Source organism: Podarcis melisellensis (genome assembly GCF_964234715.1).
Source record: "Podarcis melisellensis genome assembly, chromosome: 16".
NCBI lineage: Eukaryota > Metazoa > Chordata > Lepidosauria > Squamata > Lacertidae > Podarcis > Podarcis melisellensis.
Genome location: NC_138533.1, coordinates 28,253,331 through 28,274,256, shown reverse-complemented (window position 1 = coordinate 28,274,256; position 20,926 = coordinate 28,253,331). Strand labels below are relative to the sequence as shown.

Sequence of the window (20,926 nt, the reverse complement as noted above, 5' to 3'; positions counted from 1 at the left end):
TGTGTTGGTCTGCTTGGCATTGTCATTTGGAACTGCAAGGGAGGTCAGCTGTGTTGGGGGCTGTTGTCTCAGGGGCCCTGAAATGGGAGACCCCAAAGACTTTTTCCGTTGGGGTCAAGCAGAATGCCTGGAAAAACGCCCTGGGGGTGCCTGCAAGCCCCCAAAACGCTGAGCGTCTTCCGGTACGCGCAGTTCTGGAAAAGTCATTTCCCCTCTTCTCCAGTGTGCTCAGCGATGTATACCAGCTGGTATATGCACACTTAAACCTCTGGCTTAACACAGCAAGAAGAGTGAAACATCGTAGATCTAATCTACTACAGTCATACTTCATGTTGCGTCCTCTTCAAGGTTGTGTTTTGTCAGGTTGCGCACTGCCAAAACCTGGGAGTACCGGAATGGGTTACGTCCGGGTTTTGGCAGTCTCGCATGCACAGAAGCACTAAATCACGCTTTGCGCATGCGCAGAAGTGCCAAATCGCAACCCGTGTGTGCGCAGACGCAGGTTGCGAACGCTGTGGGTTGCGAAAGTTCATACCACATGGATCATGTTCGCAACCCGAGGGTCCACTGTGTTTATTTACACGCTATGTACAGACAAAGGCATAATGGCGTCCGTTCTCTCCGGCTCCGAGAGAACAAACAAAAAGAAATAAAAGCGAAAGTGCAGTGTAATAGTACCCACAGCGGAAGAGATAAGACTTCTTCCTTTCCCATAGTTGTCCCAGACAGGCATGTGATTTACAACAATCTCATCTGCAGCATCGGAGGAGTGAAATTGCTAACAGTTTCCTTGTAGATAGAGGCAAAAATGGTGCATAGTTTGCTGCAGAGACGTTTGGACTGTGAATAATAATAGCAATAAATGATGAGTGATTTGTTAGTATTATTATATGCTGCCCATCTGACTGGTTTGCCCCAGTCACTCTTGGTGGCTTTCAGCAGATTAAAACATCAGACAGAGTAAAACATCAATCCTTAAAAACTTCCCTAAATAGGGCTGCCTTCAGATGTCTTCTAAAAGTCAGATAGTTGTTTATTTCCTTGACATCTGATGGGAGGGCGTTCCACAGGCCGGGTGCCACTACTGAGAAGGTCCTCTGCCTGGTTCCCTCTCACCTCACTTCTCACAGTGAGGGAACCACCAGAAGGCCCTCAGAGCTGGATCTCAGTGTCCGGGCTGGATGATGGGGGTGGAGACACTCCTTCAGGGATCCTGAAACAAGCATCTTGTTTCAGTTACTCAGCAAATTTTTACTGAGCATCAATTGTTTTGTGAATCAGCATGTGAAATTGAGTATATGGCAGCTTTTCAAAACACGAGTTTGGTATGAATTTTAAATTTGGGAGTCTCTATCCTCTGTAGGCTTGGGAAGGTAGCACAGATGAATCGAGTGCTGCTTACAATAAATACAATAAATAAACCAATTACTTATTAAAGAGACAAAGAGCCAATAAAATATTAATGGATTTGTTAAATTAAATATTAATGAATTCTTACTGAGCTTTTGGCCCTCTGCCACTCTCGCTTTCACACTTGGCCTCCCTGTACAAGGAGAAATGTACCAATGTGGCTCTTGTGCTGAAAATGGCTAGCCACCCCAGCTATATAGTGTGGCAGGCCACAACCCTGCTCATTTTTCTATTACGTTGTAAAGTTGCATTGACTTCAGCTGCTAGAAGCTAGTTTTGGTTTCAAGTTAATTAATGCTCACTTTTAAAATTGGTTACTGTTGCCCACACATAGTTGTCTTTTATTCCTGTGTAACTCCTAAAATACTCTTATGCAAACGCTGCAGGGAAGCCTGCTAGTTGAATCTACTTCTTGACTATTTCATTCTTCGCCCTTAAAGGAATCTTCAGAATCTCCTAATACTGACGGCCATTAAAGCAGACCGAACACGCGTGATGGAGTATATAAACCGCCTAGACAACTATGATGCCCCAGATATTGCAAATATTGCTATTAGCAATGAGCTGTATGAAGAAGCTTTTGCCATCTTTCGGAAATTCGATGTGAATACTTCTGCAATTCAGGTGAGGCTCAGTACAGATTGACAGCTAGTGCGTCTCGCAGAGACCTCCCTTGACCTAGAAAATTAAATAATGTAATGCTTATGCATGAAACATCAGCAAAATGTAGTACACTTGAGTGTTTATATCAGGCATAGGCAAACTCGGCCCTCCAGATGTTTTGGGACTACAACTCCCATCATCCCTAGCTAACAGGACCAGTGGTCAGGGATGATAGGAATTGTAGTCCCAAAACTGGAGGGCTGAGTTTGCCTATGCCTGGTTTCTATACCTGAAGAGCAAGAAGGGAGCCTTAACTTCAAGGATGAGTGACAGTGGCTGTTTCCTTGGGTGTATTGGGCAGATTTATATAAACCTGTTCAGTGATGTCTGAGGCTTTGCCAGAAACTATCATCACCTTACATGAGCAGCTGAACTTTTTTTCTTCTTCCTCAAGATGGCAAGCTTTCTATTTGCCCGGTAAATCCACTAGATATATACAAATATATGCAGCACTGGATGAAAGGTGAGCAGTTGTGCCCATATAATGCAACAGTCTATGGAACACTGCTTTATACAGAGGTACCTCTGGATACGAATTTAATTTGTTCCGGGGGTCCATTCTTACCCCAAAACATTTGCATCCAGAGGCGTGTTCTGTGCATGCGCGGGCGGCAGAAACCTTTCCGTTACTTCTGAGTTTGCTGCGTGTGTAGCCCGAAGCATTCGTATGCAGAGGTGTTCGTAACTAGAGATACCGCTGCATATAAAATCTGAACCCTCGCTATATGAACACTGCTTCATGTATAAATTGTCAGATTCAGTGATTTGTTGTGTGTTTTTAAAGGACTATGTTACTTTATGAATTTTATTTATTTACACAAGCCACAGGGTGGTTTTCATCAGCGTAAACGACAATGTATAAACCATCTAAATAAACAAAAGATTCTAGTGACGTTCTAAGGTTGTTTGGGCTTTGTATCTTTTTCTAGACTTGAATCATTCTTCATTTTCTTTTTTTCCCCCTCTCTCCCCACCCCACCCAAACTTTCTGTGGTGCCCACTGGAGATTTATTGAGACTTTCATTTTGGTAACCTCTCCTAGGTGTTGATAGAACACATTGGCAACTTGGATCGTGCTTATGAATTTGCCGAGAGATGTAATGAGCCAGCAGTTTGGAGCCAGCTGGCCAGAGCCCAGCTCCAAAAGGACTTGGTGAAGGAAGCCATAGATTCTTACATAAAGGCTGACGATCCTTCTGCCTACATGGAAGTTGTCCAGGCAGCCAACAGAAATGGTAAGCTCAAATGGTTCTTTAGTGGTAATTTTAAGCCTTGCTCGATTAGCAGAAATCCTTTGGGAAGACCATCATTTGACAAAGCTGGATTGTATAAAACATCCCCATGCCGGATCTCTTTAGTATGTACCTCTAATTCTGAAAGGGTTGTATGGTAATAAATAGAAATATGTTAAGTTTGTTTAAAAACACTGCTAAAAGGTACTTCAGATAAATGAATTACTAGAATATCCATCCTGTTTCGGATCAGTATTTCAGTACGGTATACATAAAATCTCTTTGTTCTGCTGAGAGGTGGAGCATATTGTTGCTTCTTTGCAAGTGTAGGGAACAAAAAACAAAAACTAAACTAAATTCAACGGAACTAATTTATCTTTATTCTCTTCTCTCCCCTCGCCTGCTTGTTAAGATAACTGGGAGGATCTGGTTAAATTTTTACAAATGGCTAGGAAAAAAGCAAGGGAATCTTACGTCGAGACTGAACTCATATTTGCCTTGGCAAAAACTAATAGGCTCTCGGAGCTAGAAGAGTTTGTCAGCGGCCCAAACAACGCTCACATACAGCAGGTACGTTTTCTACTTAAATGCTAGCACTTCCAGCTAAACTAACTTCTGACCTGGATTTTGAAATACGCCAGCTCCAGCTTTTGTGCCCCAGCACTCCTTCACTGTCACAAACTCTTCCCCTTTAGGTTGGCGATCGCTGTTATGAGGAGGGCATGTACGATGCGGCCAAACTTCTCTACAACAATGTGTCTAACTTTGCTCGCCTGGCATCTACACTGGTTCATCTTGGGGAGTACCAGGCAGCTGTTGATAGTGGCCGCAAAGCCAACAGCACCAGGACGTGGAAGGAGGTAACTTGTTTTGTGCTGCAAGGGAAGGTATTAAGACTAGCAGTTAAAGAACTCGCTACAAACTAATGGCTGCTGTTAAAAAAACAAATCAACAACAACCAACCACCCTGGTGCAAAAGGCAATACCTTTTTTAGAGAATCAATGGCATCTTCTGTTCTGAACTGCAGAACCAAAGGGAGGGCTTGTAGGAGTGGTTGGGTACAGGGATACCAAAGAAGGATGCTAAGAACATCAGAATGGCCTGTTCTAGTGCTTTATTAAAGAAGGTATGGATTTACAGCAAAGCAGCCTGACAGTTCTCGAAGCCTTTTCAGATGCAGGGCGGAAACCGCAGCAAGAAGATGGCTTGTCCGCGCCCAAGCCAACGTGCATACAATCTTTATACACAAAGCAGCATATGTCACTTTGTCTAGGACCTCCCAACACTTCACCTGCCCAGATGAGGGCATAGGTGGCAAATACCCAGGTCTTACAGATAGCTCCCCTTTCTGGGCTCAGAGCCCAGCACCCCCGAGCCCAAGCATAAGGATAACATCCAAGTGAGCCAATTAGCTTATATCAAAGCAAGTGAATAAACATATATGAGTTCATTTCTACAATCACTACCAATTAATCGTGGGGTTATCTTGACTACCAAGATGGTGCTAGCAAAGCTTCTGGAACAGTCCACATTAAGGTCAACACAACCTTTATACCTACTTTATGGAAAATATTTCAGATCAATGTCCATGTGGGGGATTGGCTCAAATCCTGATCTAAGGGATATAAGGTATTTGGGCAAGTTGACTTGTAACGCAGTTTGCTAACAGCATTTTTTGTTTCCCACTTGCAGGTGTGCTTTGCATGTGTGGATGGAAAGGAGTTCCGGCTTGCACAGATTTGTGGCTTACACATAGTAATCCATGCTGATGAGCTTGAAGAGCTGATCAGCTATTATCAGGTGGGATTCCTTTAACTGTTTTAAAAGTGTAAAGTGCCCTTGGCTGCTTGTTTGCAGCAGTGCTATTATAGTATTTAAAACCCGATGCCCCACCTTTCCTTCAACACAGCTAACACATGCTAAAAGATCCATAGTATTTATGGCTTAAGTTAATGTTAATTGATAGCCAGTATGTACAGGGCTAAAGTCAGGTGTACATCTCTAGAAAACTGCAGCTGGAGGAATTAATGTTATGCTACGAGTTTTCTTTGCTTCAGTAGAATATTCTACACATTCATAAGGAGGCTAGAGGACCACTTCAGATGGCTGTGCAGATGCACCAAGGTGTGTCGTCAGTGTGTCATACTCAAAATGTTGGGCCTTCTAGTTCCCAGCTGCTGTTTCATATTAAATGGCCCACATACCTTATCCTTCACTTATGAACAAGCTACTACAATGGTACCTCGGTTTTCGAACGTAATCTGTTCCGGAAAACAGTTTGGCTTCCAAAACATTTGAAAACTGAGGCGCAAAGGGCCTTGCAGAGGCGACCTGCAATTTCAGTGGAGAAAATTGGGGGGGGGGCGGAAGTCAGCAGAAGCCGTTCTGCTTCCGAGGTGTGTTCGAAAACGGAAGCATTTCCTGCTGGGTTTTTGGCATTCAAAAACCGAAACGTTCTGCTTCCGAGACACTCGAAAACCGAGGTACTACTGTTCTACTGACTTTGAATGTTGCCTAAAGGTGCTTAGAACATCCTATATCTAAGTTAAACGGTCTCTCCTGCAATCTTTTTAATACATTCCATCTTCAAGCATTATCACTGGTTTTAAAATTGCAAGGCTTTTTCATTTTTCTTTGCAATTGAAGTATATGCTTCTTAAACATGCTGTGGTCTTTAATCCTAGGATCGCGGATACTTTGAAGAGCTGATTGCCCTCTTAGAAGCTGCTCTGGGCCTTGAGCGTGCCCACATGGGGATGTTCACTGAACTTGCCATCTTGTACTCTAAATACAAACCTCAGAAGATGAGAGAGCACCTGGAATTGTTTTGGTCCAGAGTCAACATTCCCAAGGTATTTGACAATATACCTGCGATTGAGTCAATCATGTAACACAAATTATTTTAAAATTGTTGTTTTTTAAATGCCACTTGCTCTGCTTTCCTAGCAACAAAAATACATGTCAGTTCAAATAAAATAAAAACCGTAGTGGACTCAGAAAAAAAAGTCATAGGACAAGGCTAATATCTAAAGACATTATAGAAGAAAAGTTTTTACTGTGGAAAGCTGGGAGTGAGGGGGCCAGGAGAATATTGAGGGTGAGAGGAGTGGGCAGTTCCTGGGGGAAATGGAGACAAGATCCCTGCTTAGTTACCCACCTTTTGATTTCCACAAGCAGGACAATGCAGAACGCGGCACCCAGTGGTGGAATACTGGGCAAGTTCATGGGGATAGAAGTAGTTCTTCAGATATCTTGGCCTCAGGCTATTTAAGACCTGTGCTGTCAAAGATCACATACTTTAATTAGGCCCCGAATTAAACAGCGAGTGGCCTGAACTCTTGTCTTTTCAGCAGACTCTACTTAAACTATTGCTTTGGCTACTGCCTGATTTGTCCCTTACCTTTCCTCTCGCCACAAGGTTCTTCGGGCAGCGGAACAGGCCCATCTTTGGGGAGAGCTGGTTTTCCTCTACGACAAATACGAAGAATATGACAACGCAATAATTACAATGATGAACCACCCTACCGATGCATGGAAGGAAGGGCAGTTCAAAGACATAATTGCAAAGGTAAGCAGCTGTAATGGTAACAACTCCTCAGCTTTGACCCCAAAACATGTTGAGTTTCACAGCAGTTCAGGTATTCAGATCGGTTGGTGTGTCTTGAAAACCCAGTGGGTGGCCAAGGGACTATAAGACATGGCCAAATCTTCCTGTGGCAGAAGCACCATCCATCATTCAGCTTCTTAATAATACATTCTGATTTTCTAAAGTTGCTTCTCTGAGAAACAGGAGCTTTTGCACCCTCATCCAATCCATTATTGCCAGACACTGTTTTAGCACCAAAACAGTTTCCTCAGATTTAGATGGAAAGAAGAGGGAGAGAGTTGAGTATCATTTGCATACTGGTGGCACTGAACCTCAAAGCACCAGGCAAGCTCTCCCAGCAGTTTCATGTGGTTTTGACAACTATGAACTCTTTAGTTAATAGAGCGGTGGACTCGTAATCTGGTGAACCGGGTTCGCGTCTCCGCTCCTCCACATGCAGCTGCTGGGTGACCTTGGGCCAGTCACACTTCTCTGAAGTCTCTCAGCCCCACTCACCTCACTGAGTGTTTGTTGTGGGGGGGGGGGGAGGGAAAGGAGAATGTTTTCTGCTTTGAGACTCCTTCAGGTAGTGATAAAGTGGGATATCAAATCCAAACTCTTCTCTTCTTCGTCTTTATCCAGCCCAACAGGGCATCAGACATGCATCACCTCTTAGGTAAACTTAAGTTAGCAACTGTGATTCCATTTTCTAAGGATGGCAGCATGATAAAGCTTGCAGATTTATTTATTTATTTGCTCTAACTTTTTATACAGTACTGCTGTGCAGAGCTGTTAAAGACTCTTGAGGACCAAATAAGAGGGTCATAGTTAACTAAATGCTGTTCGTTAAATCACTCTCAGGGGCAGCCAATTACCTCACAGCTTGAATTTGTTCTCTAGGTGGCCAATGTGGAGCTATACTACAAAGCGCTGCAGTTTTACTTGGATTATAAACCACTGCTGATCAATGATCTCCTCCTGGTATTATCTCCAAGGCTGGATCACACCAGGACGGTCAGCTTTTTCTCCAAGGTGAGTTAGAGGAGGCACAAATTTAAAATACATATTTCGCTTGAAGACCTTTCAATTTCAAATTGTACATTCAAGGCAAAAGGGGTTTCATCTTGTATCATGCCAAGACATAATAATAATAATAATAATAATAATAATAATAATAATAATAATGATGATGATGATGATGATGATGTACCGTATTTTTCGCTCTGTAACACGCACCCGACCATAACACGCATTTAGTTTTTAGAGGAGGAAAATCCGTAGGCATGCCACCCGTAGGCATTCCCTCCATAACACGCACAGACATTTCCCCTTACTTTCTAGGAGGAAAAAAGTGAGTGTTATGGTGCAAAAAATACGGTAATTTATTATTTATCCCTCACCCATCTTGCTCAGTTTCCTTAGACTAAATTTCCCCCCTGTTTCCAAATCCTCTTGTTGCACACATAAATTTGTATAAAATGACTTAAGGTCTTAAATTGTGGATATACCATTTGTTCCAATAAGGTTTTGTTTTGGGAGATGACTAGTTTCTAGGGTTTAATGTGACTTACATTAGGTGGGCCCTGTTACCTTCGAGATGTACTTTGTGGGAGGCCCTTCAGCAAGAACAACTCTTTGCCTAAACAATTGCATTTCCCCTAGGTTAATCAGCTGCCTCTAGTGAAACCTTACCTGCGCTCAGTCCAGAATCATAATAATAAAGGAGTCAATGAAGCGCTGAACAATCTTCTGACGGAGGAGGAAGACTACCAGGTAAGTTCTGGAAACAGCAATTATGCCATTTTTCTATAGAAGCATAATTATGGTATGTATACAGAATGACCACTTAATTCATTACTTTAAAATGCTTAACCTTTGTATCAGCTCCATACATTCCTCTTCAGCCAGGCCTTTGGTTGATTAATTAATATTCAATGGCCTTTTAAATGTGTTTGTGGGAGGGGGGTTATTATTAATTTTTGTTGTAACTATTTTGTGCTTTTACCCTGTATATTTTTATCTCGTGAACTGCCGTGAGATCTTCAGAATGAAGGGCAGTATATAAATTAAATAAATAAGCAAATAAATAAATTAACACCCCCCCCCAATTTGCCCAGAAGGCCCTTTGGCTGAAAAATGTTCCCCATCACTGCCTTAAACAGGTCTGAGGTCAGTGGTTTTAAGTGCGTGCAGAGTAGTTTCTGATGTAAATCTGTAGCCCGCTACTTAAAGCCCATGGGAGAATATCCTTTGTGTTTTGCTGTGTTCAGAAGCTTCGACAAAAACTTCCAGCCACCTCCGTCATACAGCCCTGTAGGCTTAGTAGTAATAATAATAATAATAATAATAATAATAATAATAATAATAATAATTTGTACCCCAGCCACTCTGGGCGGCTTCCACAGAGACCAAAAATACACTAAAATGTCACACACTAAAAACTTCCCTGAGCAGGGCTGCCTTAAGATGTCTTCTGAAAGTCAGGTAGTTGTTTATCTCTTTCACATCTGATGGGGGGGTGTTCCACAGGGCGGGCGCCACTACCGAGTAGGCCCTCTGCCTGGTTCCCTGTAGCTTGGCTTCTCGCAATGAGGGAACCACCAGAAGGCCCTCGGCGTTGGACCTCAGTGTCCAGGCAGAACGATGGGGGTGGAGACGCCCCTTCAGGTATAATGGCCGAGGCTGTTTAGGGCTTAGCATCGCTTGTAGCAATTCAATTCGCTCCTCCATGTGCCTGACTATTAACTTTCTCCCCCTTCCAATAGGGCTTGCGAGCATCCATTGATGCCTACGACAACTTCGATAACATCACACTGGCTCAGCGTCTAGAGAAACATGAGTTGATTGAGTTCAGGCGCATTGCCGCTTACCTGTACAAAGGCAATAACAGATGGAAGCAGAGCGTGGAGCTCTGCAAGAAAGATCGCTTATATAAGGTCTGTTTTTGTTTTGCGTTGTTAGTTCCTCCTTGCATGTACTGGGAGCACGTGGGATGGAATTTTAAACAATTTTTTATCATAAAAGCCTGCAGAAGATGAAGCAGTCCTGCACCTGTTTTTGCACCTATGCATCCTGCCCTAGCATTATTCATGAGAAGTCTGATGTAGTTATTTCATGGCTCTAAATAAGTTTCATGGTGTTGGTGTTCTGTAGGATGCTATGCAGTATGCCGCAGAATCCAAAGATGCTGAGCTGGCAGAGAAACTGCTTCAGTGGTTTCTGGAAGAAGACAAGAAAGAGTGTTTCGCAGCTTCTCTCTTCACGTGTTACGACTTGTTGCATCCGGACGTGGTCCTTGAGCTGGCATGGAGGCACAACATTATGGACTTTGCGATGCCTTATTTTATCCAGGTGATGAGGGAGTACCTGACCAAAGTAAGTGTGGCTTCTCTAGAAAGCCTTGTTGCTTTGATCTCAAATCCTGGGTGACATGCTTCAAATTTTGCCTTTAAAAAGCCCTGGCAAAACGTTTCAGTTATTACCAAATTGCTTTAAATGCCATATTGTGAATGGTGGGGTGGAGACTTACAGGAATCCTGAGATCCAGCCTGAAAAAAATGAAGGAAACTACAAAAAGGACTAGTCTTCGGCATACATTTTCCGGAACTTACCAACATCTAGTTAGTAGATTTACTCCTTTTTATTATTTTATTTTTAGTCTCCCATTACAGATGGCCAGACACACTAGCCAAAACTTCTCCTGGCTGCTCCCATTGCCGCTAAACCTTAAGATTTACCGTGTTTTTCGCTCCATAAGACGTCTGCACCTAGTTTTTAGAGGGGGAATGCAAGAATTTTTTTTTTTTTAAAGGGAGCGCTGAGCAGAGCCTGTATGCATCCCAGGCTCTGCTCAGCGCTCCCTTTCACGAGCCGCGAAGAGTGTGTGTGCGGCACTTGGGGGCTTTTCCCCAGGAGGGAGAAGGGACTGACAAGCCGCGTCAGTCCCTTCTCCCTCCTTGGGGAAAAGCCCCCAAGAACTGCACACACACTAGGCACGGCTCTTTAAAGAGTGTGCAGCTCTTGCGGGCTTTTCTACGAGGTGGGAGAAGGACAGCCGATCAGTGACAGGCTGCCCTTCTCCCTCCTCGGGGAAAAGCCCGTAAGAGCCGTGCTTTTCCCGCCTGCATCCACTCCATAAGACACACACACATTTCCCCTTACTTTTTAGGAGGGAAAAAGTGTGTCTTATGGAGCGAAAAATGCGGTAAGTTTTTTTTCATGAAGAAGTTGAGCTCTGTTCTTTTTCACTTTTAAACATTTGGACTACTGTACTTCATTTTTACTAGCTCACTTGACTAAAACACTTCCTTTTAGATGTTTTTCCCTACTTGGAATAGTGTGTTTTGGAAACTAATGTGCTCACACCCTGCTCTCCGTGAGCCGCATGTGTCTGCTGTTTCCTTTTTATTCTTTTGACTGCCTGTAAAAAAGGCCTCAGGGTGGGATGCTGAAAGCCGCCTGGATCTTGGAGGTCTGTAACTGATAGCCATGTATTTCAGGCCAAAGGGACTACTTACATACTCATCCTTTTTGTAAGCAGCTGGATATTAAAATAATAATAATTTTCCGCTAGAATAAAGCAAGATCAAAATACCAGCAGCAAAAATCTGGTTATCCCTTTGCCCTTCCCCACACCAGCCCAGGTTTAACCATTGCAGTTACCGATACTTTCATTAATTTAGTGTGCAAGCCCATTGATGTATGGCAAGTCCAGAGTAGGTTTTGTGCAAGACAACCCTTTTAATAGGTCATCTCTGAAACTGCATTGCGTAATGCTAAGTAAGCTTTCCATGTATATAAACTTACCACTTTTGTGTTAAGTAAGATATTGGCTTCCCATAGGTTTAAATGCTGATTATGCTTCTTTTCTGTGTGGGTCTCCTTTCCTATTTCTCCCTGCAAACTCCCCTTCCCATGTTTGTGTGATCTTTGCTTTTTCTTGAAATTGATTTTAAGTATTCCCCTCTGAATTTTCTTGCAGGTTGATGGTCTGTTTAATAAGGTGACCGTTGCTCTGGTTTTACATTGGCTTTTTAAATTTGTGTCCCTAAAACGTATCTAAGGCTACTTGGGAGTCTTAACTGTAGCTTTTGCTGAAAAGCAGAATAATCTAGCTTTGGTCTAACTAATACCATAGTAAATATCTCTTCCACAGTAGCTTGGGGAAAATCCAACCAGACCTAGCTTGCTGTGTGCCCGCTAGCTACAAAGTAGGTCAGAATTCAGTTGTTTTAGGCACGGCAGTCAAATTTTCATCTTTAAGATGCTTATCTGCCTATAGTGCCTCCGATTATTTGGGAAAGTTTGCATCTGAAATGTCCAAATCTAATGCAATATCATGGTAGTTGAGTCTTCCCATGGTGGCCTAGTAAGGCCCTAACAAGCTAGTCTTTGGGGGGGGGGGGCAAAATGTGTAAAATGAAGTAATAACAACAACAATAATCCATTTTTTTTACACTTGGGATATAACTGAGTCTTAGATCTGATGAGCGCTACCATCCCCTTGTCAAGCTGAACTCTGGTTGGATTTTACAAGTGGCAAGTGTCTACTAAATAATCCAGTTTTCCAGAAAGAGCATGCATGAAAAGACTGCTTTTAAAATAAGAACTAATCTAGTACATGGAGGTAGTAATTAATTGGAGAACGAATTTCCCCATTTTTAATGTAAATAATTGTTTTAACTCCCCTCATGTGTACCTAACAGCAAGATGTGCACCCCTGTACCAAAATACATGCCTCCTATTAACAACCTTTTGAACACCCTTTAAAAAAGTAGGGATAGAAACCGATATCCCGGGAGATAACAAAGGTGGATATGCAAGAGGCTGTAGGTGGAAGATGCATCCCAGATCTGACGGGAACTGCCTCTTGGGTGTGGGGAGGAGGAGAACTTATGATCAGATTCCTGGGCCAGCAGCCTTTAACATCCAGTAGGAGTGCTGCAGCTTCTGCTGTGAAGGTATTACTATTCTGTTGACAGACCCATCGTCAATTGGTGAGTGGGTGGGCAGATTCCACACTTGCAAGGCCAGAATGAAGTCATTAATAGTAGCTTCCAAGAGGAAAGTTGCTGCAAATGCAAAAACTAAGTACAGTGGTACCTCTGGTTAAGAACTTAATTCGTTCTGGAGGTCCGTTCTTAACCTGAAACTGTTCTTAACCTGAAGCACCACTTTAGCTAAGGGGGCCTCCCGCTGCTGCCGCGCCGCCAGAGCACGATTTCTGTTCTCACCCTGAAGCAAAGTTCTTAACCTGAGGTAATATTTCTGGGTTAGCGGAGTCTGTAACCTGAAGCGTATGTAACCCGAGGTACCACTGTAGCAGCCAAGGAAACTAGACATATCCTATTCAGTTTCAAGCCAGTAGGTAAACAGTGTCTGGCAGCTTTTATGAGGTAATCTTGACTATTTAGCTTAGCAAAAGTTAGTATTGCTGTTGGGGTTAAACCCAAGATATAGATTCCCCCCCCCTTTAGCTTGAATATTTTTATAGTGTTGGAATGTAACAGCAACCAAGAGAGCTTAGATTTCTCCTCTTAATGGGACCGATTATGTTAGCAATAGTACTGGGGTTCCTTCCAGAGAAAAGTATCATTTGGGGGGAGGGGTTAACTTCATCCAAAAATGGGAAATCCAAGTGCACCATTAAAACTTCTGCAATACAATAAAATTGAAAGGAATGCTGCCCAAGTGTACCAAGACATGAAACGGCAAGAATCCCAAGACATTCTGGCCTTCACACAATAGCAGGAACCTATCAACTGGTATTACAACCCTGCCTTTTACATAGGAATCGCTTGCAGAAGTGAATTGTAATTGAAAAATGTAACGGCAGTCTGGTCCCTGGATAAGACAGAACTAGACTGAGGAGTTTATGCTCACATCCAAGAGAGAATGCAACTGCTCTTCAGCTGTCTGGCTTAGCAAAAAGCTAACCCTCTTCCAGTCTTGGAAATGCTTCCTCTTGAGTAAACTTCAATATTTAAGCTGCTCTAAGCAATGATGGTGACATTACAGTGGTACATGGAGTGGTTAAGGAGACATGCTGACATGACAGCTTGAACCTAAACAGACTCTTCTGGTATGGCTTAAAATTTCCAGGAACTTGCCTTCCAATCCAAAGCAAAGTGAAACCTCATTGTAATGGCAGCTGTTAATGTTGCTTGCAATGTATTTGCAGAAACCCCACAAATTGGCCTGGCAGCTCTGAATGTACTTGCCAATCAGAAGGTCGGAGGTTCAAATCCCCGCGATGGGGTGAGCTCCCGTTGCTCGGTCCCTGCTCCTGCCCACCTAGCAGTTCGAAAGCACATCAGAGTGCAAGTAGATAAATAGGTACCACTCCGGCGGTAAGGTAAACGGCGTTTTCGTGCACTGCTCTGGTTTGCCAGAAGTGGCTTAGTCATGCTGGTCACATGACCTGGAAGCTGTACGCCGGCTCCCTCGGCCAGTAAAGCGAGTTGAGCGCTGCAACCCCAGAGTCGGCCACGACTGGACCTAATGGTCAGGAGTCCCTTTACCTTTACCTTCTTTGGGGTTGTGCCACTGAAACTGTATGTTGATAGTAAAACCAGAACACAATGTCCGTAAAATGCCTTCAGATTCTATAGGTAAGGAACAGTTTCTTCCAATGAGTAGAGATATCCAGGTCCTCATCTACACAACATGGGGTGAGGACTTGCTTATCACGTCTGGCCTTGCCTCCTGTTTGTATAAGCCAAAGTATCACATTTCCCCTTAACCAGCTGGGAAGTCTGTTCAGAATGCAGTCAGAGAAGGGGACCGTGCTGCTCTTTGCTCCCCCTGCCCCCTCCAAAAAAGAAAAAGCTGGTTTGGGCAAGAGGAGAAGCTTAACAATGCATTGAGTGTACTGCCTACGTCTCTGTCTTTATCCCTCCATGTCTGATGACTAGGTCACTTAGTGCTAGTGGTACACTGTTGCCTCCATCCCAGTAAAGCACATTTTGGGGAAAAGCAGGAATGAATAATAAATATAATAATAAAATTTTATTTATATCCCGCCCTCCCCAGTGGAAGCCAGCCTCAGAGTGGCTAACAACAGTAAAATAATACAGCATTCTAAAATCAATTCATTATAAAATCAGTTCAAATCAGATTAATGGCAACCATTGGGCTAGAGTTCTGTGAGAAATACCAAAGGAGGGGGTCAGGCTGTGCCTTGGCCAAAGGCCTGGTGGAACAGCTCTGTCTTGCAGGCCCTGCGGAAAGATATCAAGTCCCGCAGGGCCCTAGTCTCTTGTGACAGAGGGTTCCACCAGATCGGAGCCACAGCCGAAAAAGCTCTGGCTCTGGTTGAGGCCAGCCTAACCTCCCTGTGGCCCGGGACCTCCAAGATGTTTTTGTTTGAAGACTGTAAGGTCCTCCGTGGGACATACCAGGAGAGGCAGTCCTGTAGGTACGAGGGTCCTAGGCCACAGCCATTGACTTATGGGTGGGAGGAAGTAACAACATGCACTCAGGGACACCATTGGTGTGAGAATTAAGCTTGCCCCTGGTGAACTTCATGCCCAGCATGAGAAACACGTTTTACCTCCCTATAGCTGTCCAGATTTTTTTCCCCCAGTGCTCTGCCAATTTGTCCTAAGGGACCATTGAAGTAAGTTAGGGACTCATTGGGTTAGCTCTGGGTTCTGTTGCTTGATGGAACGTGGGAACTGGCTCTTGCAGGTAACGGGTGTTTCGAAAGGTGAATCTAGTCCGAAGCTCCCTGCGACTTAATTGTTCTGTGAACTTGACCATGCATTTTTGCTTGTGCCACAGGCCATCCTATTAAAGAGCTGATCTCTGGCAGTTGAGCAAATTCTGAAACTGGACTTCCTTCTGAAAGTAGAAAGTTGTGCTAGATCCGCTGACACGTTGAGACATAAATATTTTTAAATGAAAGCTGGAACAGAAACACTTGGGAGTGTGGGGTCGCAGAACTCGGGCGCTAAGAAGTTCCTTCATGAGAGTTTCCTTTCACTTTACAACTTAGGTGGATAAACTTGATGCTTCTGAAAGCCTAAGGAAAGAAGAGGAACAAGTAACTGAACCCACTCCAATAGTATTTGGTAGGTGAAGACTTGCTTTCTTTTTGTTAGGCCCTCAACTGAGAAGCGTTTCCAGAAATCCAAGTATTTGTACTTAACAAACCCTCCATGTGTTAATGCAGAACTAGAAGAACTTGAAATTTCTTCATAGGCTGTAACTAAAAATCTCTTGCTGCCAGTGACTGCCATGTCATCATCACAATATAATTCAAGATATCAGTGTTTCAGAAGAAAACTAGTTTATGTTAGGTTTTCTCTAGCTGTCCTGGAAGCAGCCATGCAGCACAACTTGTTTACCGAAGTAAACTGATTTGAAGAGGGCTTACTTCCTAGCAATTCTCTCTAGGATTGCAGCCTTTACAGATTCTGGATGCTTTTCAAAGAGGTTTATTGAACACACGGACACACACACAAAATGAACCAGTGTTGGGATAGAACAACTATTCCTTTAACATCCTTTCTCATTTATATGATCCATGAGTGGAGGCTGAACTAGGTAGATCCTGCTCCTGAAAGCTTGAAAGAAATTGCATGGTTGTAGAAAAGTGTGCAGGTATACAAAGTCCCATAGATACGGAATATTACATTACATTTGGCTCTCGGCCTTTTTTTTCCAGTAGAAAACACTCTCTCTAGTTAAAATGTTTTGCCATTTCAAGAAGTGCAGTATCTCCAGATGGGCAAGGGTGTTCTTGGAATGTCTGAACTATGGTAGGGGGAAACCTTCCTTTCTGTGGGTGGCAAGACTCTTTGAGATTAAATCTTCTGGAAAAACAGAATCCCATTAAGGGAGAAAATGGTGCTTCTATTCCAGAAATGTGTAAAAAGTCTTTATTTTGGCAAAAGGTAGACTTTATTGACAATTGCATTCTAGGTCCCTCCATTAAAGGAAGTTCATGATGACGAGGTCAGTTCTCTACTGGGAATGGTTTTCAATGGGAGTTCAGTTTTCCCATGCATGAGGCATGCGTAGTTTTTTAGTAGAGTTTTAACAAATGTGTGTCTGGTCTGTGGCAGAATTAATAAGCATAGGCTGGGGAAATACGACTAACAGATCTAACTGCAACGTGTTTAAAATTCTTGGCTGTACAGATGTGTATCGTATGGGGTTTTTGTTTGAACTTTGAAAGATTCTCTTAATGTAGTTTTTTTCAGGACCTAATAGGTGCCAGACAATTGAAACAAAATCAGTCACTACTTCACCGCAGGGAAGGAGCGGGGAGGCATTTACTATAAAAACAAACAAACCCAGAACCCCTGAGCTATTTTTATATCATATGGGAGCTGTTCATTCAAGGATTTCTCAGGAAGTCTTGGCTGTTTTCCAGTCATGAAAAGGGGGCAGGCAGCTGAAACATGCGGCTGCAGTGGAATTTCGAGAACTGTCCCTTGTCTGTCTGCCCTTCTTTTAAATCTGGAAGGGCCTTAGCTCAGCAGTAGAACCATTGGGGGGCATTCAGCAACGTAGACCTATTGAAATTACCGGCCCTAACATAAGTCATGTTCATTAACTGGGTCTCCTCTGAGAAAAATTACATTTGTTACCTCTCCCAAGGAGCTTCCCGTCCTCCCCATTCTGATCCTTGTAAAGTAAATCGGAGGCAGAGGTTTTCTCGGGTCGCTCAGTTTCATGGCTGAGTGGGGCGGAGGGGATTCAAACCTGCATCTTCCACAAGCATAGTCCAGGATCCGAGCAATTGCAGCGCACTGGCTCTCAACACCACATAGGAGAGACCCCAGGTTCAGTCCTTTTAACTTTGCCAGCTTAGGAGTCAGTTCTGGAGAAATATTCCTTACCTGAGATCTTGGAGCTACTTCCAGTTAGATTGGACAGTATTTACAGGGTTTTTTTTTTAATCCTGTCAACCACGCTGTGATCCGCTGGTGAAGGTCAGTATGTAAATTTAATAAAAAATATATTTACAGAGAAATAAAGATGGGCAAATAGTCTAACATAGTATAAGGCAGCTTCGTGTGACGTTAGAGCTGGAAATGTACCTTTTGCTTTTTCTTGTTTCAATCTTTTTTAAAAACAGACAAACACACCCCTGCATTTTGAATTGGGATTTGTTGCGTTCTGTGGGCTGGGGTGTGCAAGAGGCCTTACCTTCCAAGTGACTTAAACGGACCCCCCTTGTCTTTCTTCCAGGCCAGCAGCTGATGCTAACAGCAGGCCCAAACACAGTACCTCCACAGGCAAATTTCCCCTATGGCTACACGGCGCCAGGATTCACCCAGCCACCAGTTTACGGTTTCAATATGTAACCTTTAACCGTCTCGGATCATCATCTTCCCGTCCCTCTTTTTATTTTATTTTACTTTTTCTCCAAGAAGGCACAGATGACTCCCTGCGTTGGCTTGAATGCCCTTTTCAGCCCACCCCTACCCCCCCTTTGTTCAGAGACACCCAAAGGACACTGTGTTATTTATTGCTATGTCCGGTTACATTTCAACCTCAAAAGGCAGCTCTCCCCCCTCTCCTTTTATCTTGTTTTCCGTTAGCGACATTTCAAGGCTCTTGTCTGAAGCGGAGGCAAACACTCCAACTAAAACCAACAACCCAGCAATAACTTCTGGGGGCTAGGAGGATTTCTGGCAGTGGTTTGGGGCGTTTTAGTGCTGCTTTCCCCTCTCTCTCTCCTTCCAGAGTCCTCTCTCTAGCTACGTGCATGCCGGGGCGTCCTCTGGCACCAAGCTGTTAACGTGTTAAAAAGTACTGTAACAGATGAAGCCGAACCTTCCAACTGGTGGGATATACGAAAATTGTATGTAACACACACCTTCTCCCCATTTGTTTGTAGCGCTGTGCAGAAAAAAAAGGAAAATAAAAAGTGTATTTGGAGGCGACAAGGGGGAGAGGTGACACAGTTTACAGAATGTTGCAAAAAAAAAGCATCTATGCCTTCTGGAATTTTTTGTGTTTCTTTTTTTTTCTTTTTTAAAAAAGAAAACCTTCCTTGGAGAATAAATTGGATCATATCTCAGAGCAGACACTCCCCATATTTTTTGTTCCTGTAGTACGTAATAGCATGATACTCATTGGCATCAAATGGTACACATTTTCAACAACATAACTTGGCTATGTGACTTTCTTTTTTTTTTTCTTGACAAGCAAATGTCAAAGAGTGTGTTGCCTGGGCAGCCATAAGTATTGTAAATGTGTGCGGCAGAGAGGACCGTGTTGGTAAGAAACATAGCTGTCGACTTTCCCCTATTCCCTTATTCCGAATAGGATTCCTCACGAGAAAAGGGAAAAGTTGACACCTATGGTAAGAAATGAGTTTGGAAGCCCCGGGAAGTAAGGGTGCACCTCCTTGCGTGACTTCATGTCTCACCTTGAAAGCGAGTCTTCTGCTATGCTGGCTGTATTTGACCTGAAACTCTAAAGCGGGCGTAGGCTGCTCCCATCATCCCTGACCACACACCAAGCTGGTTGAGATGAGCTGGAGGGTCCACAACATCTGGAGGTGTCCAAGTTCCCAATTCCTGCTGTAAAACTCTCTGGGCATTTGGAGATACCTTTCTGAGCCGGCAACAGCTCCAATTCCCATCCACCCTTCTGGCTCTGTGCAGGAATTCTGTGAGATCAGATGGTCTGCCCACCAAACGCACTCTCGCTTTTCTTCTTCTTCCCAATAGAGAATGCCAACAGGGATGTTACTACTTTGTGCCACTCTTCAGAGACATATATCATTAACATTTTATGTACTTAAAACTAGATAATGTATAATTTATGGCTATGACTCTTGTGCTAATCATGGATATTATGAAAATCCAATTATAAACATAAATCAAACCAGTGTCCACTGTGTGGTTTGAAACAAGGGGGCTGGAGGGGAGGTGCTGTGTCAGCTGAAGGAGGTGCTTGTAGCAACCATGTAAATGCCCACAATTCTTTTCCTTGGCCGTGTTCTAGGACTAAAGGGGTTGTTTCCAAGTCAAAACCGGAGTCAGCTGAACTTTGGCTCCCATAGCTGTGGAAGTGCAACGGCTTTTATGCAATCGTGGAAAGCGGCGTAAGCCCCAAACGCTGTGCTAGTAAATCGATGAGTGTCAGAGCTGGGTGGCATGTTGCTAAATTGTCTGAAACCAGTATGGTGTCAGATCGCGATACCAGTTTCAGACAATTTGAGCTGGTAGTACATTGCTCTGGCTCAAATTGCCTGCAGGCAGATGGATGGCCTGAGAAGATTATCAGCGATCGCCTTTTCAGGCTGTGTCGTCCTGCCTGCCTGTGCCTTTGAGGAAGCCCCCCACCCGTAAAGCTCACGCAAGCCAGAACGGTATGGGGGCTCGCTCAGCTTGGGGGGCAGAAGGAGCCCGTCTGGCTCACGTGAGCCTGAGCGGTATGGGGGCTTCCTCAGTAGGGCTGGGTGACGCAGCCAAGATACATTCCAGACACTCTGATACATCAGCATATACGGATATTTAGCTGCTGATACGTCACAATGTTGAAAACCAGGTATCGCCCAGCGCTCATGTCAAATCTAGTAACTGCCTTTAATTTGCAGTGACGTGTTTACTGTTCAGTGTGCTTGTTTTCACCACTGTAGCTTTCTTAATGCTCTCCCTGCTCCCACAAAAGAGAATATGTCACCTAAGGTTAAAACCAAACTTCCCATTGATTCGTATTTGGGAACCATGAAGCACAGGGGTGTCAATTCTGATGTAGTTTGGAGTCCAAAGACAAGCCTTACCTTTACCAAATATTATTCCCTTGTATGTGGTGGCAAAGATACTGGCCGAGTCTAGGACAGCACACAAACAGTTGACATTTGCTGCCCTTGAAAGTATCTCGGTCTCTTGCAAGGTCCTGTTTTACCATAATAAGCAAGAGCTCCTTGAAAGCTCATAAGACTAAGCTCGGCTGAATGCTTGAAGTTTCTGGATGGTTAAAAGGCTCACCAGCCACATGCGATTTCCCTTTTCCTATGCTGCCTCGGTTCGTTCTTCCTTTTTTAAACCTTGCTAAACTGAATAAAAT

At 43.7% G+C, this 20,926-nt stretch overlaps 1 protein-coding gene across 4 annotated transcripts in view; it reads left to right on the top strand.

Moving 5' to 3' along the window:
* LOC309359482 (clathrin heavy chain 1) overlaps positions 1 to 19,738 on the top strand; it is a 55,815-nt gene extending 36,077 nt beyond the window's left edge. Inside the window, exons 20-34 of one of the 4 annotated variants that reach the window (XM_081893181.1) lie at positions 1,851 to 2,034; positions 3,116 to 3,308; positions 3,718 to 3,875; positions 4,001 to 4,165; positions 4,999 to 5,106; positions 5,991 to 6,158; positions 6,725 to 6,874; positions 7,793 to 7,924; positions 8,555 to 8,665; positions 9,658 to 9,828; positions 10,046 to 10,267; positions 11,874 to 11,894; positions 15,888 to 15,963; positions 16,817 to 16,849; positions 18,092 to 18,208. In XM_081893181.1, the coding sequence (XP_081749307.1) occupies positions 1,851 to 2,034; positions 3,116 to 3,308; positions 3,718 to 3,875; positions 4,001 to 4,165; positions 4,999 to 5,106; positions 5,991 to 6,158; positions 6,725 to 6,874; positions 7,793 to 7,924; positions 8,555 to 8,665; positions 9,658 to 9,828; positions 10,046 to 10,267; positions 11,874 to 11,894; positions 15,888 to 15,963; positions 16,817 to 16,842 (1,885 nt within the window). In that variant the 3' untranslated portion in view covers positions 16,843 to 16,849; positions 18,092 to 18,208. Of the gene's footprint in view, positions 1 to 1,850; positions 2,035 to 3,115; positions 3,309 to 3,717; positions 3,876 to 4,000; positions 4,166 to 4,998; positions 5,107 to 5,990; positions 6,159 to 6,724; positions 6,875 to 7,792; positions 7,925 to 8,554; positions 8,666 to 9,657; positions 9,829 to 10,045; positions 10,268 to 11,873; positions 11,895 to 15,887; positions 15,964 to 16,816; positions 16,850 to 18,091 lie in introns of all 4 variants that reach the window. The other 3 variants (XM_081893179.1, XM_081893182.1, XM_081893180.1) reach the window with 3 other exon arrangements.
* The last annotated feature ends 1,188 nt before the right edge of the window (positions 19,739 to 20,926 follow it).